This window comes from Dasypus novemcinctus, chromosome 10 (genome assembly GCF_030445035.2).
Source record: "Dasypus novemcinctus isolate mDasNov1 chromosome 10, mDasNov1.1.hap2, whole genome shotgun sequence".
In the NCBI taxonomy this organism is placed as follows: Eukaryota; Metazoa; Chordata; class Mammalia; order Cingulata; family Dasypodidae; genus Dasypus; species Dasypus novemcinctus.
In genome coordinates, this window is record NC_080682.1 from 3555607 (window position 1) to 3582479 (window position 26873).

General features: G+C 53.6%; 1 protein-coding gene across 3 annotated transcripts in view; it reads right to left on the reverse strand.

Moving 5' to 3' along the window:
* Positions 1-3104: 3104 nt before the first annotated feature.
* Positions 3105-26873, reverse strand: part of NADSYN1 (NAD synthetase 1) — a 60296-nt gene continuing 36527 nt past the window's right edge. The window contains exons 16-21 of one of the 3 annotated variants that reach the window (XM_058304992.2): positions 26595-26701; positions 16033-16164; positions 15323-15392; positions 11857-11985; positions 11129-11305; positions 3105-3447 (exon numbers count right to left, since the gene is read on the reverse strand). In XM_058304992.2, the coding sequence (XP_058160975.1) occupies positions 3403-3447; positions 11129-11305; positions 11857-11985; positions 15323-15392; positions 16033-16164; positions 26595-26701 (660 nt within the window). In that variant the 3' untranslated portion in view covers positions 3105-3402. The remainder of the gene's footprint in view (positions 3448-11128; positions 11306-11856; positions 11986-15322; positions 15393-16032; positions 16165-26594; positions 26702-26873) is intronic. The other 2 variants (XR_011649841.1, XR_011649842.1) reach the window with 2 other exon arrangements.

Below are 26873 nucleotides of genomic sequence, written 5' to 3' on the forward strand. Positions count from 1 at the left end.
CTGGAGCCCTGAGCTCGGACAGCTCCCATGGGTGGAGTGCCTAGAACCCCTGACCCTGACCAGGTGAGGCCCTTCTGGGTGTCCCCGCTGCACTCAATTACTCTCCCCCAAAAGAGGAAAAGCTCCCCAGTGGGCTTTTGCTGGATAAGTAGGAAGACAGCGGCCTGAATTTCCCACTGGAGCTGAACCCAGTTGTTGTTGGAGATGCAGGGCACCGACGCAGAGCCAGAGGGAGTGAGCCGCGGAGACAGAGAGCATGGCGCGGGGAGGACAGAGACCAAGCCCTGACTGTGCTGCTTCACCCTGGGTCCGGCCAGGCCTAGCCCTCAGCTGTGACAACCCATCAACGCTTCTCCTTGCTCACGAGTAACGTGGGGACCCAGGAAGTCCACTTTGTAAACGTGCCCCGGGGATTCCCAGCAACGGACTGGGCGGGGCCAGCGCAGTGGGGGCTGGGCTGCTGTCTGGCCCAAGGCTGGGTCTCCGCCGGGGCCCAGTGCTGCCCTCTTGCTCCCACACGCCCGCCACGGGAACGCAGACGAACGCGTCGCCCATCCTCCAGCGGACCCGCCCCGAGGATCTCCAGCCGCCCCCTGCGTATTCCTCCCAACACCCGCCTGCGTCTCCAGTCCTGCCGAGAGGCGGTCCGGGACGTGCCGCGGCCGACCCTGGGCCTTCAGCCCGACAGGGCAGGGGGGCTGCTCTAGGACGTCGTGCAGAGAGCAGGCTCCTCGGGGGGTGACGCGAGGGTGACGCTGATGGTGGTGGTGACAATGCCCACACGACAGCCACACCTGCTGAGGGCTGCCCCCGCACCACGGACCCTGCAGGCTACACAGCCGGCATCCAGCAACCCGGCGCTGGCGGGGCGAAACTGGCCCAGGAGGCCGGCAGAGGCCGGCAGCCTCCCCTGGGTGGTCTTTCCAGGGGCAGTGAATCGGGGGGGCTGCACGGCACGGAGGCAGACCTGGACCCCGGGGCTGTTACTGGACGCACTCATGTTTAGGATGGCGGTGGCTGCTGGAGCCGGGTCACACCCGCTCCCGTGGTCAACTGTTAAATGGCTTTACCATGAAACAGGAAACAGGGAAAGGGGCTGAGCGACCAGAGGGCGCTGACGAGCACGGGCAGAGGAGACCAACGGGGGGCGGCGAAGATCACAGCGGTGGGGGTGGGGTGCGCATCATTCGAGAATGCTCCATCCCGGCGCCTGCAGGGGCTTCTCCCGCGGCTTTGGGTCGTGCTGAGCCCAGGCTGGGCCTCTCAGGGGCTCCGGGTGAGGCTCAGAAGTGGCTGAGGGGCATGGGATGGAGGGCAGGGGGCAGAGGGGGAAGGACCCCAGACCCCATCCGAGGGAACGGCCAACGTTCCGGCCTCACCCTGCCAGCCTGGGAGGCCGAGGGCCCCGGGTCAGCCCTGGAGAGGGCTCAGGGAGCCAGGGGCAGCTCCGGGAGGGAGCCAGGGGCTGCTGCCCTGCTCCACCGCCTAAGCGGACGCAGGTCCTGGAAACCGCGGCCAAGGCTGGGCAGGGAAGGGCAGAGCTGGGAGGGGGCTGGGGGCGGCGATCAGGAAGGCAGGGGAGGTGCCTGGAGACCCCTTCCCAGCCCCTCCCGGCAGGGAAAGGGGCATTTGAAGGGTCCTAGAACCATCGCCCACCTGTGCCCACTACTCACAGACAAGGCGATCTTCCCACATGGCCCCGACTCCCGGGAAGAAAGCTCCGCGGGGACTGGCTCCCAGAAGCTTCCTGGAAGGGACTGCACCGCACCCCCCGCTCGAGGCCTGCTCGGGTCACACCCCCTGTTCTGAGTGCAACAGGCCTCCAAAGTCCCGCTCAGATGAGGCCCCAGGGCGCTGGGGGCAGACGTGACCCGAGGCCTCACCCACAGAGGCCGAGCTCAGCGGGAATCAGGAGCAGCAAGGAGGGCGAGACCCCTGTGACGCGGGCGAGACCCCTGCGACGCGGGCTGGGGCCGCAGCTCAGTGGGGAGGCGGCACCACCGGGGCCTCCAGCTGGACTCCAGCCCCGGAACGGTGACAGCAGAGCCCTGCTGTCCACGCCCCAGCGCAGGCCCTCATCCGGCAGCCCCGAGGACCCACGACGGGGGCGGGCAGGGGGTCTCCCCCTCCGGGGACACCTCCCTGCTGGTCAAGCTGCCGAGACTCTACCACGCCCTGCAGCTCCCGCCGGCCCCAGGCTCCCTCCAAAGCACTTTCCAAGGGTGAAGTGACCAACGACCACTAAAGGGTGAACTCACACCCATAACCCACACAATAAGTTAATTATAACAACTGCTTACGGCCACCTTCTCATAGATTTCACCCAAGTAGGCCTCGGCTCACAGCCTTCCTCGTCCCCCAGTTTCCTGTAAGCTCGTCATCCAGTCTCTAGCTCTCTGATGCAGCTTGATTGGCGTATTTCTTAAGAGAGGTCACGTGGTACTTGTCCTTCAAGGCCTGGCTTGCCTCACTCAACAGAAGGTCCTCAAGGTTCAGCCATAACAGCTATGCATTTTGGTTTACTGTGATGATGACCTATATTTAGTGACCGCAACAGGTTTATACCACGGATTCAACCCATGATGAAATTCAAATCCATCTGTAGCAGTTTGATATGGTTATGAATTCCAAAAATAGATATTGGATTATGCTTGTAATCTGATCTGTACCTGTGCATGACTGAGTTATGATTAGGGCATTGAGTCCCCACCCCTTGGGGCTTACAGATAAAAGACATGGCAAAGGGCATGGCAAAGGACAGAGTTGGAGGGTTTCTGATGTTGGAGTTTGATGCTGAAGCCTTAAGCTGGAGCCCTGGGAAGTAAACTCACAGAAGAAAGAGAAGCCAGCCCAGGAAGAGAGGAACCCTGAGCCCAGGAAGAAGCAAGCCCTGGAAGAGAGGAACCCAGGAAGCCTGAACCCTCGTAGACAGCAGCCGTCTTGCTCCAAATAGACTTTGGTGAGAGAAGTAATTTACGCTTTATGGCCTGGAATTTGTAAGCTCCCACCCCGAATAAATACCCTTTATAAAAACCAACCAGTTTCTGGTATTTTGAATCAGCACCCCTTTGGCTAATATACCATCTATGAGGAAATTACACAAATAATGCATATATTGATATCTTTATTGCAAAATTATAAACTTAAAACTTGTATAATGTAATTGTGCTTTTGGAAATAAAATATATGTGTTTATTTTAAAAGAATAAAAAGAGACTTCTGGTTAAAAAAAGAGAGAGAGAAAGAAGAGGAGAGAATCATGTTCTCTTTTATTTTCGCCTTTGTCGGGCCTGGAGTGGGACGACACCGCTCATTTGACTTGTGAAACGCGTGTTCCACGGGCCCTCCCGGCGGCAGGGAGACACCAAGAAACACCCGGGGAGGAGCCGCGGAACGAAACCTTCAGCCCCTGCCGTCCGGCTCCTCTGTCCTCTCGAGCTGCAGAACCTGGAAAGAGCGGAGGGAGGGAGAGAAGGGGGTGACCACTCAGAGCCCCAGGCAGCCGCTACCCATGCCGCTGTCGAGATGAACCGATTCACACGGAAAGGTGCTCACAGGTCACGGAATAAAGAAAGCGGGCTACCGAAGAGCACCTGCAGCGTTGTGTGCTTTTGAAATAAGAACATACTAGAAAATTCTGGAAGGATGTGCCTCAGCATACTCAGCGGCTACGATGGATGATAAGATCATGGTGATTTTTATCTTTACTAGGGTGTTTTCTGGCATTTCTACATTTGTTTTCTTTTGCCTGCACAGCATCTGAACCCCCTTCCTGATTTGGGGGAATCTGTCGCCAAGTGTGTCTTCATGTGAGCCAGTCCTCCTCCCCCAGTAAAGCGGCCAAAGCTGGAGCGGCCCCTGCTCCCACCCGGGGCAGGCTGGACAGCGTGACCTAAGGTGCGTCGGGGCTGCAGCCCCTGCTTGGGGCCCCGAGTCGGGGACACCGCGAGTGAGCTGGGGTCCAAGGCGGGCGGGGCGTCCAGCTGGGCTCTGTCCAGCCAAGTGGGGGTGCAGGAGTGGGAGCATCTTGGCCTGATGGTGTCGGGGGCCCAGCCCCTGCCCTTTGCTCCCCAGTAAATCCCCTTCCCACTGAAACTAGCCAGACTCAGAGTCTCCTCCTTCAACCAAAGAGCCCGGCTCAGGGTCTCGATGGGTGCTGCTGATGTCTGGGTAACTCTGCCATCCGAGCAGTGGATCGGGGTGAGGGGGTCCCAGGGAGAAGCAGCTGTAGCAGGAGGACCAGCAAGGGCTGTCAGAGGGCAGCAAAGGGCTCCCGCAGCGGGGCGGGCGTCCGGAGAATTCCTCGGGGTCGGAGATGGCCCTGGCACCGCAGGGTGGCTATAGCACCCCTGGCCTCGGCCACCAGATGCCAGTAGCACCCCCAGCCCAGCGGCTGTCCAGTTGTGACCATCAAAAATGCCTCCAGCCATTGCCCAGTGTGCCCCGGGGAGGGTGGCCCAGCAGCGGCCCCAGTGGAGAACTGCTCCAGCCGGCAGGCAGTGAGCGTAAGCCTGGGTGTGCGCGTGCTTGAGTGTGTGGACGGTGCATGGTACGCAGTGGCCACAATTCGCGTTCAAGCCCCTCGGCGCAGGGGCCCCGCAGCACGCGTGACACGCGGCCGTCCTCCAGCAAGCCTGAGTGAGAAACCCGAGGCCGACTCTGCGGTCCGAGCAACAGGTGGGGGGGCGAGGGTCCCAGGGAGAAGCGGCCAGGCAGGAGAGCCAGCAAGGGCTGTCACGGGGCAGCGAGGGGCTCCAGGGGAGCCGGCTGGGGCCCACGGGACCCCGGGTGGGGGTGGGCAGAAGAGGCTCCCAGCACCGCGGCCCAATCCCGTCCACGGTCCCCTCCCCGTCTCTTAGGGTAAATAAACCCCATCAAGCCCAGGAGGCCGGCACCTCGGGGCTGTCGCTGCGCTTTGACGCCGCAGCCTCAGTCCTGGGGCCGCAACACGCCACGCGGCCTCCGTGGGGCTCTGCATGCGTGTTCCTGACGTCCCGCAGCCTTATCCTGCCCCCTGGTGACCTTCACCTCTGGCAGGTGCGTTAAGACCCGAACTCCGTCGCTTTCCCTCCGGCCCTGAGCGGCAACGGCCCCCTCCTGAGCACGATCCCGGCAGCCCTGTGACCACGCACGGGCCACTCCCGCCAGTCCTGTGGCTGCAAGGCCCAGTCTCGCAGGAGAGCAAAACGCACCTGACAGTCGTGACGTGTGTCCTCGCACCGCGCCACCGCGGCCGAGCTCCTGCTCCTGGCAGGAGAAGCACCTGGCAGGAGAGCGGCCGCAGTGCCTCGCCCCTCCAGGGTGGGCAGGGCCCGGAGGGTCCAGGGAGGGTCTGACCGTCCACCCCGGGGCTCCCCCGCCCTCCCATCAGGCCTTAGCCCCGGGGCTTTGGTGGCTGTTGGTGAAGTGTGGTTACTTCCGACCACAGCCCTGTCCCCCTCCCCCGAAGCACCTGCCCTCTCCCACCTCCACTGCACATCCCGCTGGGTCCCTGTGGACAATGGGAGAAGCCAGCCCCGCTGGTCTGGGCTCTCAGCCAAACCCAGGAGCCCCATTTTCATATCCACTTGTGTGTTGGAGGAGGAGAGGGAAAGCGGGGGGCAGCAAGGGAGGGAAAGCGGGGGTCAGCGAGGCGAGGCGGCATCATGAGCCAAGCAGGGACGCCCTGGACGATGCACGACCTCCCCTGCCCACCACCTGGGGCTGTCTCGAGGGCTAAATGGGAATTTAGGGGGAGTGGAGGTGGCTCAAGCAGTGGAGCTGCCGCCTCCCACAAGGGGGGTCCTGGTGCCGCCTAAGGAAAAAACAAACAACAAGCAAAACAAACAAAAAAACAATTCAGGGGAGCCGATGTGGCTCGGTGGTTGAGGGCCAGCTTCCCACATACAGGGTCCTGGGTTCAATCCCAGGCCCCCAGTACCCCAAAAAGAGAATCTAGGTAAAAGCATTCAACCCTGTGTTCGGGGTAAAGAAGCAGACACGGGCCGCGGAGCGAGCGAGCCCCTGAGCGTCCCACCGTCTCCCGCGGGGCTGAAGGAGGTTCTCCGCCACCGGGCTGAAAGGGCGCCGACGCCTTCCAAACCCGGCGGTGAGACGCGTGGCTCGGGCCCCTCACGTTTCCTGCACCCCAACTGCCCTCGAGGGGGGAGGAACGCACATCCCACGCCCCCCGCGTCCCGTCTGCCCTGGTGACAGGCATCGGCACCCCTTTCTTGATGCTGCAGGGTCATCTCCCTCCACCGCGACACCCTGAACCCACACGGAAACGGGGGCTCGAGCCTCGCTTTTCTCACCCCTCTGCAGCGCGCGGCTGCACCCGTACCCAACAAGGCCCCAGGGAACATAAAACGTTTACAACCGGCACTGAAGTTTGGCAGTCGTCACAAGAAAACCCCAGAAGGCTCAAATTCCATGACTCTTAGCTCCACCAGAGAGCTGAGGTCAGAGTAAAGCGGCACCTCAAAAACCGAAGGATGGACAGATGCAGCCAATGTGCTGGGGCAGAAACTGCTGCTGGACCCAGCACCTGCAGGAGTGCTTAAAAGTAACCAGTAATTGCTGGAGACTCGTATGAAAACTAACACAACATAGACTTAAATGTAAACCGCAAAACCGTACGGCTCTTAGGAAATAACAGAGAAAATCTAGGTGACCCAAAGTTTGGCAATGACCTCGCAGGTACCACCCCAAAAGCACAATCCATGAAAGAAAAAAATGGTAAGCTGGACTTACTAAAATTAAAACTTCCACTCTGCGAAAGACACTGTTAAAAGAATGAAAAGACAAGACAGAGACGGGAGAACAGATTTGCAGCACACACACAGGCATACTTAGCTTTATTAGCTTTGCTTTATTGTGCTTCTCAGACACTGTGTTTTTGACACACTGAAGGTTTGTGGCAACCCTGCACTGATCACGTCCCTCGGTGCCTTTCCCAACAGCATGTGCTCACTTTGTGTTTCTGAGTCACATTTTGTAATTTTGTAATTGTATTTCAAACTCTTCCGTTATTATCCTATCTGTTACGGTGACCTGTGACCTGTGATGCTCCTACTGTAATTGTTTGGGGCGCCGTGAATCATGCCCACACAGGTCGGCGAATTTAATCGATAAACGCTGCGTGTCTGGCTGCTCCACAAACCAGCCGTTCCCCATCCCTCTCGCTCTCCTCGGGCCTCCCTATTCCCTCAGACACAATTAAGCCAGTTAATAACCCTGCAAGGGCCTCTAAGTGTTCAAGCGCATGAAGAGTCACACGATAATCACTTTACATCAAAAGCTAGAGACTGAGCTCAGCGAGGGAGGCTTCTCGAACGCCGAGGCGGGCCGAAAGCTGGGCCTCTCGTGCCGGTTAGCCAGGTTGTGAACGCAAAGGGCAAGTTCTTAGAGGAAATCGGAAGTGCTGCTCCAGTGAACACACGAATGATAGAAAGCAAAACAGCCTTATCGTTGACATGGAGGTTTCAGGGGTCTGGACGGAGGCTCAAACCAGCCGCAACATTCTCTCAGGTCAAAGCCTCATCCGGAGCAAGGCCCTGACCCCAATTCAGTGAAGGCTGAGAGAGGTGAGGAAGCTGCAGAAGAAAAGTTTCAAGGAACTTCACTGAACCACAGGTTTTCAATGTACACAAAACAGCCTTCTGTTGGAAGAAGCTGCCATCTGGGACCTTCATAGCTGCAGAGGACAAGTCACGGCCTGGCTTCAAAGCTTCAAAGGACAGACTGGCCCTCATGTTCGGGGCTAAGGCAGCTGTGACTTGAAGCTGAAGCCAAGGCCCATTCCATTCTGAAAGTCCCAGGCCCTTAAGAAGGAGGCAAAACCCCCCGGCCTATGCTCTATCAGCGGAACTACAAAGCCTCGACGGCAGCACATCTGCTGACACCATGGGCGTGTGAATACTTTAATTTCACTGTTGAGACGCGCTGCTCAGAAAAAAAGATTCCTTTCAAAACATGACTGTTCACTGACAATACACCTGGTCACCCAAGAGCTCAGATGGAGACAAGCAAGATGAATGTTGTTTTCCTGCCTACTGACACAACCTCCATTCTGCAGCCCATGGATCAAGGAGTCATTTAGACTTCCCAGTCATTTTATTTAAGAAATGCATTTCCAGAACTGAGTTATGTTTACTCTTTGGAGGTCAGAGGAGAATCCACAAACGGGAAAGATAGTGGCCGTGGCTAAACAATTCCTAAAAGTGAGCAGATGTCCTGTCTGCCTGTCCTACCTTGAGAAACCCAAACTCTTAAATTGTGGATACACATGCTGTTTCTGATGCATTGATTTGCTGCCTAAAAACTGTCATGAGGGTATTGTATTGTGCCCCACTTGCTCTAAGATCTCTTAGGAGAATGAGATAAAGCCCAATTGGAACCCTGGGAAGCTGATTTCCAAGGTCAAGGAAATGAAGCCCCAACTCAAAGGGATTCTCCAGATGAACCCAAGGATGCTGAAGTTCCAAGCGGGTATAACCACGAATGTTTGACACAGTCAAGGAATTCATCATTTCTGAAGACCCGAGGAGCGTTTATATTGAATAAGTTAATATCATACAAAAACAGAAAACCATGCGGATGGACTCAGCCATTCATTTTGTGTCTTGGGCTCCTCTCATTTCACCTCTGGCTTCCATTTCTGGGAGGTGGATGTGGGAGCAAGCAAAGAATTGACTCCGGGTGTTTGCAAAGAATCTGCTATTGAAAAGGAAGGGTCCAAGTGACTTCAGAACTTGGATTCTGGGAAGCAGCCGTGGCTCAGTCAGTTGGGCTCCTGTCTATATCATATGGGAGGCCCTGGGTTCGCATCCCAGGGCCTCCTTGTGAAGGCAGGCTGGCCTGTGCGCTGCGGAGAGCTGACGGCCCATGTGCCGCTGAGAGCCGACACAGCATGACAACGTAACGAAAAGGGAGACAAGCAGATACACAAAAAAAACACGCAGCCAATGGACACAGAGGACAGAAGAAGAAAAAAAAAAAAAGCTGCAAGGGGAGCATAAGTAAATAAATAAATCTTTTTAAAAAAGCAAAACAAAAACTTGGCTTCTGGACTGTCAGTTTAAGAAATGACACCTTGTCCTCTGCCAGCACTGTTCCAAAGACTGCTCTCTAGGTGACCCCTGAAAACCCAGTGGAGATTTTCCTGGACATGGACACGAGAAGCATTTCTTTTTACAATGTGAGTGATGGATCCCATATATTCACATTTGCCAAAATTTCTGTGTCTGAGCCACTGCATCCATTCTTTGCCCCTTCAAATTCAAAATAAAAAAAATACACTCCTTGTATATCTGTCCTATGAAAAATGTAGGCACTGCAGTTACTCCATAACAACCTGAAGAAGGAAATGAAAAGTGTTCTCAAAATACAAATGTGGAAATAAAACATTCTTAAGATTGAAGAGATTCCTATCTTGTTCACATATCACAAAGAGGAGAAAAAAAGAGATCCATTTTTAAAGCATAATTTTGAACTGAAATAATCCACACTATATAAAAATATATTACTTGTTGACTAATAAATACTTGTGTAAAAGAAAAAAAGAAAGACATTTCCTAAAGCTTTAGCTGACATAGATAGAGATTCGTCTGATGGATCAAGGAAAAGTTGATTGAAAACCTTCTAGAAAAGATTCACTGTTCTCGAGGTCATTAAGAACATCAGTGATTCATGGGGGAGGTCAAAATATTAACATGAACAGGAGTTTGAAAGAAGTTGCTTCCAGCAAGCAGACATGACTCAAGCAGTTGGGCGCCTGCCCTTCACATGGGAGATCCCGGGTTCCCAGAGCCTCCTAGAAAAGACAAGCAGGCAACGAGCAGAAGGTGAGGGAGCCATGGAGGGGGGCGGGGGGATAAGAATAAATAAATAAATAAATCTTTTTTAAAAGTTGACTGCAAACCTCATGGATGACTTTGAAGGGTGTCAGACTTCAGAGGAAGAAACTGCAGGTGCGGTGGAACTAACCAGAGAACCAGACTCAGAAGCGGAGCCTGAAGATGGGCCTGAACTGCTGCCATCTCATGATGAAGCCTGAATAGCTAAGGAGCTGCTTCTCAAAGGTGAGCAGAGAGTGACGTCCTGAGATGGAATCTACTCCTGGGGAAGATGCTGTGAACACTGGTGAAATGACAACAAAGGGTTGAGAAGATATTCTCCAATTCTGAAAGAAATTCTACTGTGGGTAAAACGCTGTCCAACAGTGTTGCATGCTACAGAAAAATGTTTTGTGAAAGGAAGAGTCGATTGATGTGGCAAATTCATTGTTGTCCTATTTTAAGAAATGCCCACAGCTGGGAAACAGACTTTGGCCCAGTGGTTAGGGCGTCCGTCTACCACATGGGAGGCCCGCGGTTCAAACCCCGGGCCTCCTTGACCCGTGTGGAGCTGGCCCATGCACAGTGCTGATGCACGCAAGGAGTGCCCTGCCACGCAGGGGTGTCCCCCACGTAGGGGAGCCCCATGCGCAGGGAGTGCACCCGTAAGGAGAGCCGCCCAGCGCGAAGGAGGGAGCAGCCTGCCCAGGAATGGCGCCGCCCACACTTCCCGTGCCGCTGACGACAACAGAAGCGGACAAAGAAACAAGACGCAGCGGATGGACACCAAGAACAGACAACCAGGGGAGGGGGGGAAATTAAATAAATAAATAAATCTTAAAAAAAAAAAAAAAGAAATGGCCACAGCCACCCGCCCTTCAGCCACCACCACCCTGAAGGGTCAGCAGCTGTCAGGTCAGCAGGGGGAGGCGCCTCCTCCAGCCAAGCCACTACAAAGATGGCGGTTAGCGCTTTGCAGCAATCAAGCACTTTTTACTAAGGTATGTAATTGTTTTTATAGACATAACGCTTCCGCACACTTACTAGACTGCTGTGCAGGATAAATATAACTTTTATGTGCACTGGGAAACAAAAATATATTCGTGCGACTTGCTTTACTACAATATTCGCTTTATTGGGAACTGAACCTATCCTATCTCCAAAGTATGCCTGCACTCAACCCTGTTCAGATACAACGGCAGTTGAAAGTGCCACTGTGTACATACAAACGTTTTCCCAAGGCCCAAATGAAATGAGCTTGTACTTCCTGTAAGACCCGTACGAACAGAGAAAAATCACTTTGCTCAACTTACCTGGTTGTCTATGCACCGAAACTGCCACGGCCAGCTGGTGTTGTACAAAAACGGTCGCAGATCAAACCTGTTGTCATCGGGACTGTAGTTTTCAGCATGATACGCGGGTGTGAGGGTTGTCATTTTGTGTCTGTTCATTGAATACTTGCAGAAAAACCGCTTCACTTTTTCAGCCACCTGTTCAGAGGCAAAGAGCAGGGCTTCAAGTTAGCAACGTTCAAAACATCCGAGTCTGGAATGTTTACCAGTGCCGCACTGGACTACACGAGAAAATGGCTAACAGACTAAACCTCTGCATTTGGACTTCCTTGGGGACGGGGTGAACACAAGCCAGGGCTCGGGCCAGGTCAGCTGGCTGAGCTATAAACCCGAGGACTCCCCGGCTCTCAACCTGCAAGATCCTGCTTCTGGAAGCTTCTAGGCAGTTCTGTGGGTTTCATCCCTTATAAAACTGACAACAGAAAAGCAGCAATACTCTGTTTACACAGTTTACACTCTGCCCTCAACAGAGCGGGAGCCCTCCTGGCGCCGTGTACAGCCGTGTGTTGTCTTGACTTACACGGAGCAAAGAGAAGACCCGGGCTGGTGAAGCTACAACTAGAAGGCATCGCCATGTGAGACATGCTTATTACTTCAGAGCACGCGGGAGCCAGGTGCACCTGAGTCCAGCCTCCCACCTCGAGGTGGCCTTCCCAGGGCTGTCCCCGAGATGTCCCCGAAGGGCTCACCTGCCTTGGGGTGTACATGTCTTTCCACATGTTGAGCAGTTTGCAGAACATGCTGTAGGGCCCGGTCTTGGCCAGCTTGCGGAGTCTCCCGTAGACCGAGAGCTCCGCGTACGTCATCCCCATGTCGTCCTGCCCAGGACAGAGACCAGGTTCACAGGGGGCCCGAGGCAGAGCGGGAAGAGGGCAGCCGACGCCAAGATGGAATGAGGCCCGACAGAAGGGCCACGCTCCCCAAGAGCTGGGGGTGGACACCAAGGGGCAGGGGGTGAAGAGAGGATGCTGGGGGGGGAGGTGGACGCGGGGGGTGGGGGTGGACGTCAGGGGATGGGATTGGACATGGGGGTGGGGCAGGAGCAATGCTGGGGGTTAAGAGAGGACACAGTGGACGCCGGCGGGGGGCAGTGGACATGGGGGGCAGGAGGGAGCTGGGGGTTAAGAGAGGACGCTGGGAGGAGGTGTGGACACAGAGGAGCAAGACTGGACGCCAAGGGGTAGGGGTGGACGTCAAGGGTACTGCCCCAAACCGACTGGCCAACGAGAGGACAGCACTCCAAGAAAAAAGAGAGAAAGGAGGCATTTCGCTTTGAAGACCGCCGTGGGTAGAGCGGCGGTATGTCCCTGTCTAAGCCCAATCCCGTGAACACGACCTTCTGTGGACAAGGGGCTCTGCTCGTACTGGATTGGGGCGGAGCCTAAATCCCACAACAGAGTCCTCGTCAGGGAAAGGAGGGCGGCTTGAGACAGACACTGGGAAGGGGCCGCGCGCAGACGGAGGCAGCTGAGGAGTGCCGTGGCCACGAGCCAAGGGGAGCCCAGAGCCAGTGCGGCCTGGGGGCAGGGAGCCCCCGGAGCCTGCTGTGGGGCCGCTGGCCACTCCAGCCCTCGTGCTGGCCTCGGCCCCAACGTCACCTCCCAGAGGCCTACTGGCCACCCCCTCAGCGCGCTGCCCGGCCCCCGCGGCCCTCTGCGTCGCCTGGCGCCGGGTTATTCTGCTCGGCCGCGCCCGCCCTGCTCTCCCCGAGGCCTCTAAGCTTCCCCCCACACCAGACTGTTTAATATTTAATAAATATATCACACCTCTACCAACACATCCCCACGAGAACGATTTTTTGAATTTCCAGTTCAAGCTCATAGACCCCTGAAATCTGGTTAAAAACTCCTGCTCTAGACTGGAGTTTCAAAGTTGATTCAGGGAAGTGGACTTGGCCCAGTGGTTAGAGTGTCCGCCTACCACATGGGAGGTCCGCGGTTCAAACCCCGGGCCTCCTTGACCCGTGTGGAGCTGGCCCATGTGCAGTGCTGATGCGCGCAAGGAATGCCGTGCCACGCAGGGCTGTCCGCCACACACAAGGAATGCGCCCCATAAGGAGAGCCACCCAGCGTGAAAGAAAGTGCAGCCTGCCCAGGAATGGTGCTGCACACACGGAGAGCTGACACAACAAGATCACGCAACAAAAAAAAACACAGATTCCCATGCCACTGACAAGAATGTAAGCACAAACAGAAGACCACACAGCGAAAGAACACAGAGTAGACAACTGGGGTGGGGGGGGAGAGAAATAAATAAAAAATAAATAAAACAAGGAGTTAAGATTTGCCTGTTAAATAAACTGACAAAACTTAAAAAAAAAAAGTTGATTCAGACAATTTCTGCAAGTGCAATTGTTATTATTTTTTTAAATGTTACATTAAAAAAATATGAGGTCCCCATATACCCCCTACCCCCCTCACCCCAAGTGCAATGGAAAGACCAATAAAGACAGATGGTCCACAATAGCCCTGGATACTGATGGCTATGCTTACGAGCCTGTGTGCCTGAAATATGAACTAGTCTAAGCTTCTAAGAGCAGTGGCCGCGTCTCTCGCTAGCGCTGGCCCCAGGCACTGGGCAGTTCTAGTTCTGAACTTTGACAAAGTGACTATTTTCCAGAGGGAGGTTGGAGGTCCTCTAATTCGGCGGTCATTGGTGGAGACGCCGATACCATCAACAATGGACAAAACAGCTGAGCGATCAACAGGCAACGGGCGGGCCTGCACCCCCGACGCCTGCCGGGCCCCTGCCGCACACCCCACCCGGCCACGGCACAAGGTACGACCTTCCCGGCACCCACGGAACACGACGCTCCGGGCAAGGGCACGGGCCGGGCGCAGAACAAACCTCCCTAATTCACAATGTATGGAAACCACGGCAGGTGTGCTCTCCAGCCACAGCGGGGTGAACTTAGAGACGCAGCAGCAGAGGGAGAGCGGCTGACGGGTACGGGGGCTCTTCCTGCGGTGATGAAAGGGGCCTAAAGCTGACTGCGGAGCTTGGTGGCTGCACACGGCTGGGAACCCACCAAAAGCACCGGCTGTATACTCTCTGTGGGTGGTCTACGCTATGGGAATTACACCCCAGCAAAGCGGTTTAAAACCAAAAAATAAAATAAAAAAAACAACAAACACCTCAACCAAGAGGGCCTGCCTCCAGGAGTCCCTCCCTTTGGAACTGCTAACGGATTTTACCCACAAAAAGGAAGCTTCTAGAAGCTTAGGGAAGGATATCAGAGAAGGCTTCCCAGCAAAGATGACAAAGATGACAACGCAAGTGTGGCTCTAGCAACGGCCAAGAAGGACGGCAACAGGGACGTTAGCCAACCCGCTTCCGCCCTCACAGCCTGCAGGCGCAGGCACCCCGCAAAATATCCATTGTCACGACCAGGTCTGTGCAATGAAAAAAAGGGCTCTTGACTTGCTTTGCTGTCAAATGGGAAGGCGTATTTGGCGCCATTTGGGAAAGCAGGCTCCTTCCCGGTTTTATGGGACACGTTCACGTGCGTTACGCCTGCATCAATAAACCATCTGGTGAGTTAGGATACCCGCCCTGTGCTACCGTGGCCTGCGGGTCAGAAGGAGGGCCGGCCTCGTCCTCCAGCAGCGTCCCGGGGAGGGAAGCAGGGACGCAGACAAGGGTGGATGGGAACGCGGATGGAGCAACGCCGAGCCGAGGGAGGGCCGGTGGACGTAGGTGGGACCCCTGCTGGGCTGAGCGACTGGGTAAGGCAAGGCTGAGCCATGGTCCCTGGAGCCGGACTGCCTGCCTAGACGCCCGGAACCCCACGTGCCACATGGGTGACCCCGTGCCTCAGTTTCCCTCTACTGGCAGAGCACACACCTCCCAGTGTTGGGCGAGGTTTAAACATGCCCATTCACAGTGCCCCGCGTGGAGTGCCACCGCCCAGTACTGGGGAGCAGATGGTCAACGGTGAAGGACAGAGGAGAGGGGGGCAGAAGAGGGGCTAACACTGCACCCGGGGCCCCCAGGCTGTCACGAGAGAGGGGCAAGGCTGCACGGCCGGACGAAGGGCCGGCCTAGGGCAGCCCACGAGGCCACGGAGCCCTCTTCCCGGGGGTGGAAAGGAAGGGATCCAGCCCAGACCCCCGGGGGCGGACGAGGGAGACGCATGGGGACCCAGGCCTGCTGTACCTCATCGGTCTGGGACACCCGTCCGCTGGCCAAGGGCTCCAGCTCGGCGGTGGCCGGTGCAGAGAGGATGCTGGGCAAAGGCGGGCAGGCCGGTCATCTCGGCTGCCGGAGCGCTCAGGGCGCCCAGGGCAGGCCCAAGCCCACCCCCCGAGCGCACCAGCGGCCGACACGCGGGGTTGGGCGCTTCTCGGTGGTGGGCGCCGTCCTGCGCGGCGGAGGAAGCTGCCAGCACCCCAGCCTCTGCCCACCGGAGGGGGCTGCCAGCACACCCCCGTAACGAAGGCCGAAAACACCTGCGACGCTGCCCATGTCCCCGGGGGTGGGGGCAGCACAGCCCCCAGGTGAGGACGGGGTGCTCGGTCAGGTGGAGAGAAGGAAGGACACCTCACGTAGAGCGGAGGTCGCGAGCAGGGACCTGGAAAGGCTCAGGGTGCCGCTCAGCCAACACATGCTGCTGACGCGCCTGGAGCTCTGCCACGCGGAGGTGAGAGCTGCGTGGGACCCCCCCAGCCCAGAGCTGGTGGGGGGATGGTGGCAAGGTGGAGGGGTCACAGCGGCCTGACGTGGCCTCAGCCCCAGGCACTGGGGCAGCACCAACGGGGAGGGTGGGGGTGGCCTGGTCTCGGGGTTGTCTTTGCCTGGCGATGGGGAGCTACAGAAGGTGGCAGAGGGGGCGTGAGGGTGGCCCAGAGCGGCGCCGCGCACCTCACCTCCGCAGGGCAGGGAGCTGGAAGCACTCGGCGCAGTACTGGACGAAGGCGCGGAGGTCCGTCTTGCTGATGCCGCCGATCGGGTTGATGTCAGCACTGGAGCAGTCGTACTTGGTCAAGTAGCCGAGGAGGCTGCGGCGAGAGAGGGAGCGTGGGGGTTCGGGGGGCAGAGCCCGAGGGTTGCGGGCCCACCAACCTTAGAAGCCGGTGGGCCGACCGCTGGTCAGCCGAGGGCTTGCTCCTTCCAGGAGCCCCGAGACCAGGCACCGGGTGAATCCAAGGGGCGGAAGGAGAGTCTGGCACGGCTGAGCCCAGCAAGGGGCAGGCCTGTAGGTGACCTCGGTGGGGTCCCTGACATGCTGGAGAGGCGTCTGGGCAGGGAGGCTCCGACGGGACAGACACCTGCACGTGGTGGAAGCAGCCGGCTACAGGCCAAGGCAGGGCCAGCCGAGCTGGGCGCTGAGGGACGGGGTTCCCAGACGAGGGGAGGCAGGGCCACGCCGGCTCCAACCCCAATGCCCCTGCGGCGGGCAGACGGCCCCCAGGAGGCCGCATCCCCAGGGGGCAGGAGGGACTCTGCAGATGGGGTGACGTGAAGAACCTGGGACGGGGGATGACCCTGGATTATGGGTGAGGGGGTGCAATGGATCGTCCAAGGCTCCCAAATGCGGGGGCCGGAGGCAGGAGGGAGAGGCAGGGGGAGACGAGAGGATGGGAGTGAGGCAGAGGCAGCACTGCCACTGGGCAGGCGGGCTGACTCCGCACGGGCAAGGAAATGGATTCTGCCCTGGCGCCTCCGGAAGGGACGCGGCCCGCCGGCCCCGGTGTTATTGCCCTGAGACACGTTTTGGAGTTCTCACCTCTAGAATGGTAGGAGAACCCATTTGTGTCGCTCAAGCTGCTGCATCTGGGGTAACCTGTTGCAGAAGCCTCAGGAGACCAATGAGCCTTCCCCATGGAGCCAGTCCCCTCCGTCCCACCCATGGTGACCCTCGTCCAGGGCTCCTGGTACCTAACCTGGGTGGGGAGGAGCCTCGACCCTACCCCAGGTGGGGCACCTAGAACCTACCCCAGGCGGGGCTCTAGAACATACCCCAGGCGGGGCTCTAGAACTACCCCAGGTGGGGCACCTAGAACTACCCCAGGTGGGGCACCTAGAACTACCCCAGGCGGGGCTCTTAGAACCTACCCCAGGTAGCGTTCCTTGAGCCTAACCCAGGTGGGACTCTGTAGCAGTTTGATATAATTGATGAGTTCCAAAAAGAAATACTGGATTATGCGTGTAATCTGACCTGTACCTGGGCAGGACTGAGTTATGACTAGGGCTTTGATTAGGTCATGTCAGTAGAGCTTTGTTGAGTCCCCGCCCCTTGGTGGGTGGGAACTCACAGATAAAGGCATGGCAGAGGACAGAGTGGAGCTTTTGATGTGAGGGTTTCTGATTTTGAAGTTTTGATGTTGGAGTTTGATGCTCAAGCCTTAAGCTGAAGACCAGGGAAGTCAGCTCGCAGAGGAAAGAGAAGCAAGCCCCAGGAAAAGAGGAACCCTGAGCCCAGGAAGAAGCAAGACCCTGGAAGGGAGGAACCCAGGAAGCCTGAACCCTCGCAGACGTCGGCAGCCATCTTGCTCCAAGTAGACTTTGGTGAGGGAAGTGACCTAAGCTTTTTGGCTTGGTATCTGCAAGCTCCTACCCCAAATAAATACCCTTTATAATGCCCAGCAGATCTCTGGTATTTTGCATCAGCACCCCTTTGGCTGACTAATACAGGCTCCTTGAGCCTACCCCAGATGGGGCTCCTTGCATCTACCCTAGGTGGGGCTCCTGGGAAGTACCCCAGGTGGGGCGTTCTCTTGCCCCCTGGCCTGTTAAAGGAGCAGTGGACGGTCGAGCAGGCTCCTCCAGCCCGTGCTGGCATGTACTGGCCAGTCTTCACCCTGCCACTTGCTGCTTCCCTCGCCTCCTGCTAACGAGTGCCTCACCCCCAAGGAAGCCGCAGAGCTAACACCAAGAGTGAGTCAGAGCTAAGCGCGGAAGGTGTGGCGTCTCCGCCAAGCAGGAGACAGCGCAGGGCAGGGGCCCGGGGCCCGGGCTCCGCGCAGAACGGAAGTCCAGGAGTTTTCTGACCAACACTAAGACTGACTTGGTGGCCTGGTCTGACTCTAAGGACAACTGTGCTGAAAAAGTAGTATTCCATGCCTTTCCATAAGTTCAATCCATCAACACAGCTCCAGCGATCCTCCCCTCCCTGTGGGCATCATCGATTTTTCCCTCTATCTGAGATCACTTCCACTAGCTTAAAAAATGATCTCGCACCTTAAAACAAATCCTGTGCGTCTTCATTTCCCCACTGCTAAAACAAATGATCACACAATGGCTTGGCTGAAACAAGGGCCCAAAACCCAGGGCTCCAAACAGCAGGAATTTACTGCCGCCCAGGCAGGGAGGCTGCAGTCCAGGTGTGCGCCGGGCCGCGCCCTTCAGAGCGGTAGGGCTGGGTCCCACCTCGCCCCGCCGGCCTCCGGTTTTGCCGTCCTGCTCGGCCTCCCTGGCTGCAGAGGCAGCTCTGGGCCCCCGACGCATCCTCACAGCCCCTGTGCATCCATGCCCAACTCCCCACCTTGAAAGGACAGTCACTGAACAAGAGCCCACCCTGCCCCTTTGAGGTCTCAGCGCATCATCGCCATTCCCAAACACTGTTTCCAAACAAGTTCACGGGGGTGTGGGCACAGAACATTAGCTCATCCATTTGGTGTCACTTCAACCCACAACACTGACAAAACACAGCCCGGAATCCAGCTCTCCCCGCGCTCTGCCCGGGGACCCCTGCAGCTGAGCACGGCTGGAGAGAAGCACGACAGCTCCTCCAGGGGGTCCTGAGGCTGCCGTCAACCCACACGGTGGCCCTGGTCCATCACACGTCTCCGACCATCACACCCGCTCTCCCCCAAACACCTGTGCTCGCTCCCACTCACTGCTGTGACTCTGCTTCCTGCTTCACTGGGGAAAGCACGGCCAGCACCCCGCGTCCCACCTGCTCCTGTGTCCACACACGCAGCTGCCCCCTCCTCTCCTCCACCAGCTCTCAACTCCTCTGGCCTACCTAAGGACGTCACCCGAAGGTCCCTCCCCTCCCGTGTCAGAAAACGCCTCGCTCTCTAGGGCGCCTTTCTCATATAAACATGTTTTCATTTCTACCACCTTAAAATAAGAAAACACCCTTTCCTGTCCCCGCTGCTCCCTCCGGCTACTATCCTCTGCCTTTCTCAAACTGACTCCAGCTCTCCACTCAGCCAAGACCTTGCTTTGCAGAGACAAAGACTGGCTCATCAGTCCTGGTACACTCTAGCCTCAGGGCCTTTGCACAGGCCATTCTGGAACTCGCCTCCTGCGCGCCTTTATAAAGTGTCCCTTCTCAGTGAGGAGGCCCTGCAACCCCCCAGCCCCCGTTTACAATTACATGCTTGCTCTCCCTTTTCCAGCTTTCCTCTTCTCTGTAGAGCTTACCATAAAATATATATTTCATTCGTTATTGCCCCCTTCCACTAGAGTAAAATGGGGATTATTTTTCTGTTTTTTCATAATACCTAAGAGAATACCTGATACTCAGCAGGTGTTCAACAAATATTTGTTGAATTAACGAGTAAATTGGAATGCAACAAAATTAAAAGGTGCCTTAGAGGTAATTATAAAAAAGCATCACTGAGAACCAGCAAGATGGCGGTGGCATAAGGTGCGCTCGAGTCAGCTCCTGCCACAGGGCAGTTAGCAAACGCCCAGAGCTCTCTGGCGCTGCTGAAGCAGCTGTCTGGGGGCTCCAGGAGGCCAGAAGAGCATCCTGCAACATCCTTGGAAGAGTGGAAGGAGATGCCCATCTGCAGAGAAGACTCGTTAGTAGAGGCTCCACGCCCCGGAGGCTGGTGCCGTCCTCCACTGGAGACACAAGCCGCCTCAGGAGCCGTTCCGCGGCGGAAATCGAAAGCGCCACTTGCTCAAAATGGGGGAGGAAGAGAGTGTTGGGCACCAGCCTCAGCTATGATGAGGAGATTCAGTGGGCTGCAGTGTAATCCTGAGAACAGCGAAGGTTTGAGCCTGTCCAAGTCAGAAAGATGCCAGGAGCCGCCATCTTAGCTCCACGCCTGGCATGACGGGAAGCGGGGCAGACTGAAAATCCCAGTGCTGGGGGGCCTGGCTTCTTTCCATCCAGGTCATATTGCAGCTGTAGTGTAAGCCCCAGTGCCGTCCTCAGCAGGGAGGAAGCTGCAGGGCCCTGCGCCAGCCTCTCTGGGAAAATACAGGCCAAGCTGTGGACACCAGTGATTGTCCCACTCTGGTGGCACGAAACACCCCAGTAGCTATTCTGTAGCTGGAATTGGGAGCTCCATTTCCCAAAAACAAGGGAGGAGGAGATGGCTGGTTGCTGATTTCAGCTACTAATTGGTAGACTTGGCTGGCTGAGGTACCACTCTAGGAACTGCTGGGGTGTGAACCAGCCCAAGTCAGAAAGAGGCCAGTAGCTGCCATTCTGACTCCACCCCAGCCTGAGGGGAAGCCGGCTGGCGTAAAATCACGGTGCCCAGATCAGCCTGCAGCCCTGGCCTAGGCTTCAGCCCCACCTTTGGCACAGAGGAGGCTGGCAGGCCCTGCACCAGCTTATACAGGTAACTGCAGGTATCTCTGGCTGGCACAGACTGAAAATCCGAAGTCTACCAGGGCAACTGCAGTCATCTTGGACATGCACTGCGTAGATTGCTGCCCACACCTGCAGCTCCATCCCTGCCCCAGGCAGGGGAGAAAGGGCTATGAAGCTTCATCAGTCTATCTGGGCAAGTACACTCTAGGCCTGCACGACTTGGATTATTCCACACAGCTGTGACTCTGTCCCTACCCTGGGCAAAGGAGAAAGCTGGGAGAAGCTTCACTGGTCCCTGGGGCAATGAGGGCAGCTTGAGCCTCCACAGCTTACAGGACCAGCTACACCCTTGGCTCCTACTGCACAACCAGCAAGGGAGAAAGGGCAGGAAGCCCTAAAGAGAAAAACTGCACCCAGAATAAATACTCTAGTAGGCCAGATGCCAAGACACCAACAAAAAATTAAAATCCACACCAAGAAACAGGAAGCTATGGCCCTGTTAAAGGAACAAGACAAGCCTCCAGATGACATAAAGGAGTTGAGACACTTAATCGTAGATATTCAAACAAATCTCCTTAGTAAAGTCATTGAGAGGACTAAAGAGATTAAGGATATTAAGAAGACACTGGATGAGCACAAAGAAGAATTTGAAAGCATACACAGAAAAACAGCAAATCTTATGGGAATGAAAGGTGCAATAAATGAAATTTAAAAAAACATTGGAGTCACGTAATAGCAAATTTGAGCAGGCAGAAGAAAGGATTGGTGAGCTTGAAGAAATGGCCTCTGAAAGTGAACAAAGAAAAAACAGATGAAAAAAAGAATGGAAAAAACTAAACAAGGTCTCAGGGAACTAAATGACAGCAAGAGACATGCAAACATACGTGTCAAGGGTGTCCCAGAAGGAGAAAAGAAGGGAAAAGGGGCAGAAGGAATATTTGAAGAAATAATGGTAGAAAATTTCCCAACCCTATTGAAGGACATAGATACCTATGTCCGAGAAGCACAACATACTCCCATCCGAAAAAATCCAAATAGACCAACTCTAAGACACATACTCATCAGAGTACCAAATGCCAAAGACAAAGAGATAATTCTGAGAACAGCAAGAGAAAAGCAATGCATAACATAAAAGGGATACCCAATAAGATTAAGTGCTGATTTCCCACCAGAAACCATGGAGGCAAGAAGACAGTGGTATGATACATTTAAGATACAAGAGAAAAACGTCCAGCCAAGAATCTTCTTTCCAGCAAGACTGTCTTTCAAAAATGAGGGCAAGATTAGAATACTCACAGACAAACAGAAACTGAGAGAATTTCTAAGCAACAGACCAGATTTTCAGGAAATAGTTAAGGGCGTGTTAGAGCCTGAAAAGAAAAGACAGGATAGAGAGGCCTGAAAGAAAGTCTAGAAATTAAGATTATATCAATAAAAGTAACTAAAAGTGTCAAGAGTGGTGAAAATAAAATATGACAGGTAAAACTCAAATAAGAATAAACTTAACCAATGATGTGAAGCACTTGTATTCAGAAAACTGCAACTCAGTGTTAAAAGAAATTTAAAAAGACCTAAATAACTGTAAGAACATTCCATGCTTATGCATTGGAAGTCTAAATATCATTAAGATGTCAATTCTCAAACTGATCTACAGATTCAATGCAATCACGATAAAAATTCCACTAGCATTAAAAATAAAAAAATTGAAAACATGATCATCAAATTTATTTGGAAGGGTAAGGGGTCCTGAATAGCCAAAAACATTTTAAAAAGGAAAAGTGAACCCTCATCTCCAGACTCTAAATCATATTACCTAGCTATAGTGGTAAAAACAGCATGGTACTGGCACAAAGACAGACACATAGACCAATGGAACCAAACTGATGGCTCAGAAACAGACCCTCACATGTAATGGTCAAGTGATTTTTGACTAGCCTGTCAAACCCACACAGCTATGGCAGAACAGTCCATTCAACAAATGGTGCTGAAAGAATCGGATATCCATAGCTGAAAGAAGGAAAGAGGACCCCTATCTCACACCTTATCCAAAAATTAACCCAAAATGGATCAAAAATCTAAAAATAAAAGCAAGAACCATAAAACTTGTAGAAGAAATTATAGGAAAATATCTTCAAGACCTGGTGATAGGTGGTGGATTCTTAAAGGAGATAAGAGGAGGACTGATGGACTACTGATGTTTAACATATATAGAAGTTTTACGGATCAGCAGAATATCCCTGTCTACATATAATAACATGACTTCAAAATGCTGATTGACCTAATGTAAGGGGGAAATGGAAAGGAGAAATGAGATTATAAGGCTATGAGTCTCTAAAAAAGTCTGGAGGTTGTCAGAAGGAATGCCCTTATGCACACCTGAGCAGAGTCTGAGAGACAGATAAAGTAGATACAACCCCAGGTATTGGTTCTTTTGAGGGATAAAGAGACCCACGGGTTCTATAGTCATGGCAGATGGGGTTCACTGCCATGGCAGATGGCCCTTCTTTGGAGCCTGTGTTTCTGCGTGATGGAACTGGACTCAGAGGGGATCTCTCTTCATAAGACTTCTATGCTACTTTATAGGAATTGTAATAGGTGCTGGGTTTAAGATATATTTAGGGGATTTGAATCTCTGGGCTGATAATATGACACCCAGGCCTAGAGCCTCAACAGACTTCAGCTTCTACACTTTGATTTATTGGACTTACCCCACTCAGCTAACATGGAGTTGAAGAAGGTCAACCACCACACCATGGAGCCTAGAGTGTCTACAACTGAAAGCAGGAGGAGTGCATCCAGTATCCATATGGAATCTAAGCCCCCACTTGACATAGGTGTGCAATGGACACAACCAATCCAATGTCCACAGAGAAAATGTGGAATGGGTGTGGGAAGGGTAGCCATGGTGGCTGCTGGGTTTGGGGAATGGGAGGAAGAGATGAGAGGTGGAGCCAGTTACGGGACGTTGAGTTGTCCTGGGTGGTGTTTCACGGACAATTACGGGACATTGTAGATCCCCCCAGGGCCCACTGGATGGAACGTGGGAGAGTGTCGGCTATGATGTGGATCATTGACTATGGGGTGCAGTGATGCTCAGAGATGTTCTTACCAGGTGCAATGGATGTGTCACGATGATGGGAGCAAGTGTTGCTGTGGGGGGAGTGGGGGGTGGGGGCAGTGGGGTTAAATGGGACCTCATATTTTTCGAATGTAATTTTTAAAAATAAATAAATAATTTTTTTTTAAAAAAAAGAAGTTTTAATTAGCTTTACTATAAAATTGTGGAAATGTATAGAGTACATGGTAACACATAGTGAGTAATAGCTAGTTTATATATGGGGATGTGGCTGAAAACGGTATTCTAGATATGTAAATGCCAATTGACAGAAGGCTAGAGAATAATCTAGGAACTGAATAGCACAGTAAAACGAGAGGTGGATGAGAATTGTGGTTGATGGTACAGATGCAGGAGTGTCCTCTGTGAGCTACAGCAAATGTACATCACTACTGCACAGTGTTGGGAATGTGGAGAAGCATGGGAAAAATACAGCTGCAGTGACCTATGGACTGTGGTTAGCAGTAATATAATATTCTTGCATCTATGCCAAAGATGTGCTGTGTTGATAATGAGGCAGTATGGAAAATGTGAGCCAAATGAAGAATATGTGGCATTGGTGTGGAGAAAGTGGCCATGGTGGCTGCTGGGGGTAGGGAGTGGGAGGAAGAGATGTGATGTGGGGGCATCTTTGGGGGTTGGAGTTGTCCTGGGTGGTGCTGCAGGGACAGTTACCAGATCTTGTATGTCCTCCCATGGCCCACTGAGTGGACTGTGGGAGAGTGTGGGCTATGGTGTGGACCATTGACTATGAGGTGCAGCAGTGCTCAGAGATGTATTCACCAAGTGCAATGAATGTCTCATGATGATGGAGGAGGTTGTTATGGGGGGAGGAGTGGGGGAAGGAGAGTGGGGGGTATATGGGGACCTCATATTTTTTGAATGTAACATTAAAAAAATAAAGACAAAAAAAATGCACATTATGGATGTCGTAACAATCAGATTATATTATCTTATCTATAGAAAATATTCCACCACAGTGTGGTGTGTTGATAGACGGGTACTACTTGGGTATTCCACATATGCGTATGATTGTTTTATAAGTTTACAATTTCTGTCATAAAAAATATATTTAAAAAATAATAATAACGTGTGTTGGGGGAAAAATGCACCAAATGTAAGATAAGACTATGATTAGTGCATGATTTTGACAATATTCTTTTACAATTTGTAACAGATCTCTCATGACAATGCAAGGTATTGGTGGCGGGTTGATGTATGGGACCCCTGTAAGATGTTATGCACATTTGCTTTCTAAGTTCACAACTTTTACTGTACACTTAATTTTTCATGTATGTTCATATATAAATGATATAAAGATAATAATAGGGTTGGTTGGGGGAAAAATATTTTGGTTAGTAGTAATATTTTGACAATGCTCTTTAATCATTAGTTAAAAAGGTTTAACAACAACGTAAGGTATTGGTGGTAGGATGAGTTATGAGAGTTCTATATGATGTTATCTATGTTTCTTTTGTAAGTTCACAGCTATTACTACACACTTATTCGTTATGTATGTTTATGTATGACTGATATACTTCAATAAATTAAATTTTAAAAAAAGCATTACTACTATAGAAAATTATAGGCCAAAGATTCTACACCAGATTAACAATGTTAGATATAAATGGTTAAAACTGATGAGAAAAGACTAGTAGATGGGGAGTGTAATAAGTAAACATTGAGCCAGCATAGATATCAAACAAACAGAACAGAGAAAACATAATTAAACAGGAAGAGAAGGAAGTTGTCCTCCACTGTAGGAACACTTCTACCTACCTATAAGAAAGATTTAAAGGCAAAAAGGGATGAAAAGAGATGAATATTGAGATAGATGTGTATAAGATCTTTATTTTATAAATGGACATGTAGAAATTTTAAGCACCCAGAACCCCCTCCCAGAAAAAAAAAAATTTACTTTTTGTTAAAATATTAAATAGCAGAAAATAATGGGCAAGGGTTGTGAGGAGGGATAATTACAAAGAAAGAACTCTATAACCAACCATGTTCTTGTTCATCTATGAAAGCATACGATGGACGGACGGATGGATGGATGGATGGACAATGAACAGATGGAAGGATGGATGGGTAGATGGATGGAGGGATGGAAAGATGGACAGATGGATGGATGGAGGGATGGATGGACGGGTAGATGGATGGATGGATGGATGGATGGATGGGTAGATGGATGAATGGGTAGATGGATGGAGGGATGGATGGAGATTTGGGTGAATAGATCATTACATAAGTGGATGGATAGAAAAACAGAAGATAAAGTTTTTAACACTCCCCAGCTAATACAGAAAAGCTAAGAACTGCAAAGAGAACTGGCTGAGAGGAATGGAGGCTGCCCTCAGGGAAAGGAGGTTCTAACTGCCTCTACCAGCAGGCTTGATTGTCAGCTTGAATTTCATCCAAAAAACAATAGGGAGGCTCTACAATATTTTTTAACACAGTAGTTATAAGAGAAAAGAATATTTCAAGTCCACATCAAAAAAATGAGCTATCTGGTTTGAGAGGAAAACCAGAGGCAAAGAGCCACGCCCAAGACGCAGTGGGAGGACAGGAGGCGGGGAGAACTGGACGCCCTGCAGGAGCGAGGACGCACGCACTGGACGGAGCTGCTTGGAGCTGGGGGCAGCGGACGGGGGGGTGGCAGGGGAGACAACGCCGGGGCCCTGGGGAGTTCAGGAGACGCTGCCCGGCTCCGCGCTGGCCAGGAGCCCCACGGGGTAACGGGCCGCCCCCACGTATCTCCAGACCTGGGCTGGCACGCGGCGCCCGCCGCCCTCCGCGCCCTGCTGGGCCACACGCACCTTTCATCCACGTTGGCGGAGCCGAGCACCAGAAGCCCCCCACGGGCGCCCTGAGCCCAGAGGCTCAGCTGAGCAAACAGGTAAGCAAGGACCATCCTGACCCGGGCCTGGAGGGAGGGAGCACGGCGTCAGGGGACAGGGCGGGGACGGGCGCCTGCGCCTTGCTCCCCAGCGCACGAGCCACGCGCGTCCCATGGGTGACATCTCAGAAAAAAGAAAAGTAATCCAGGAGCTTGCCCATGCTCAGAGAAAACGAGAGCCTGAGAGTCTCGAGGCACC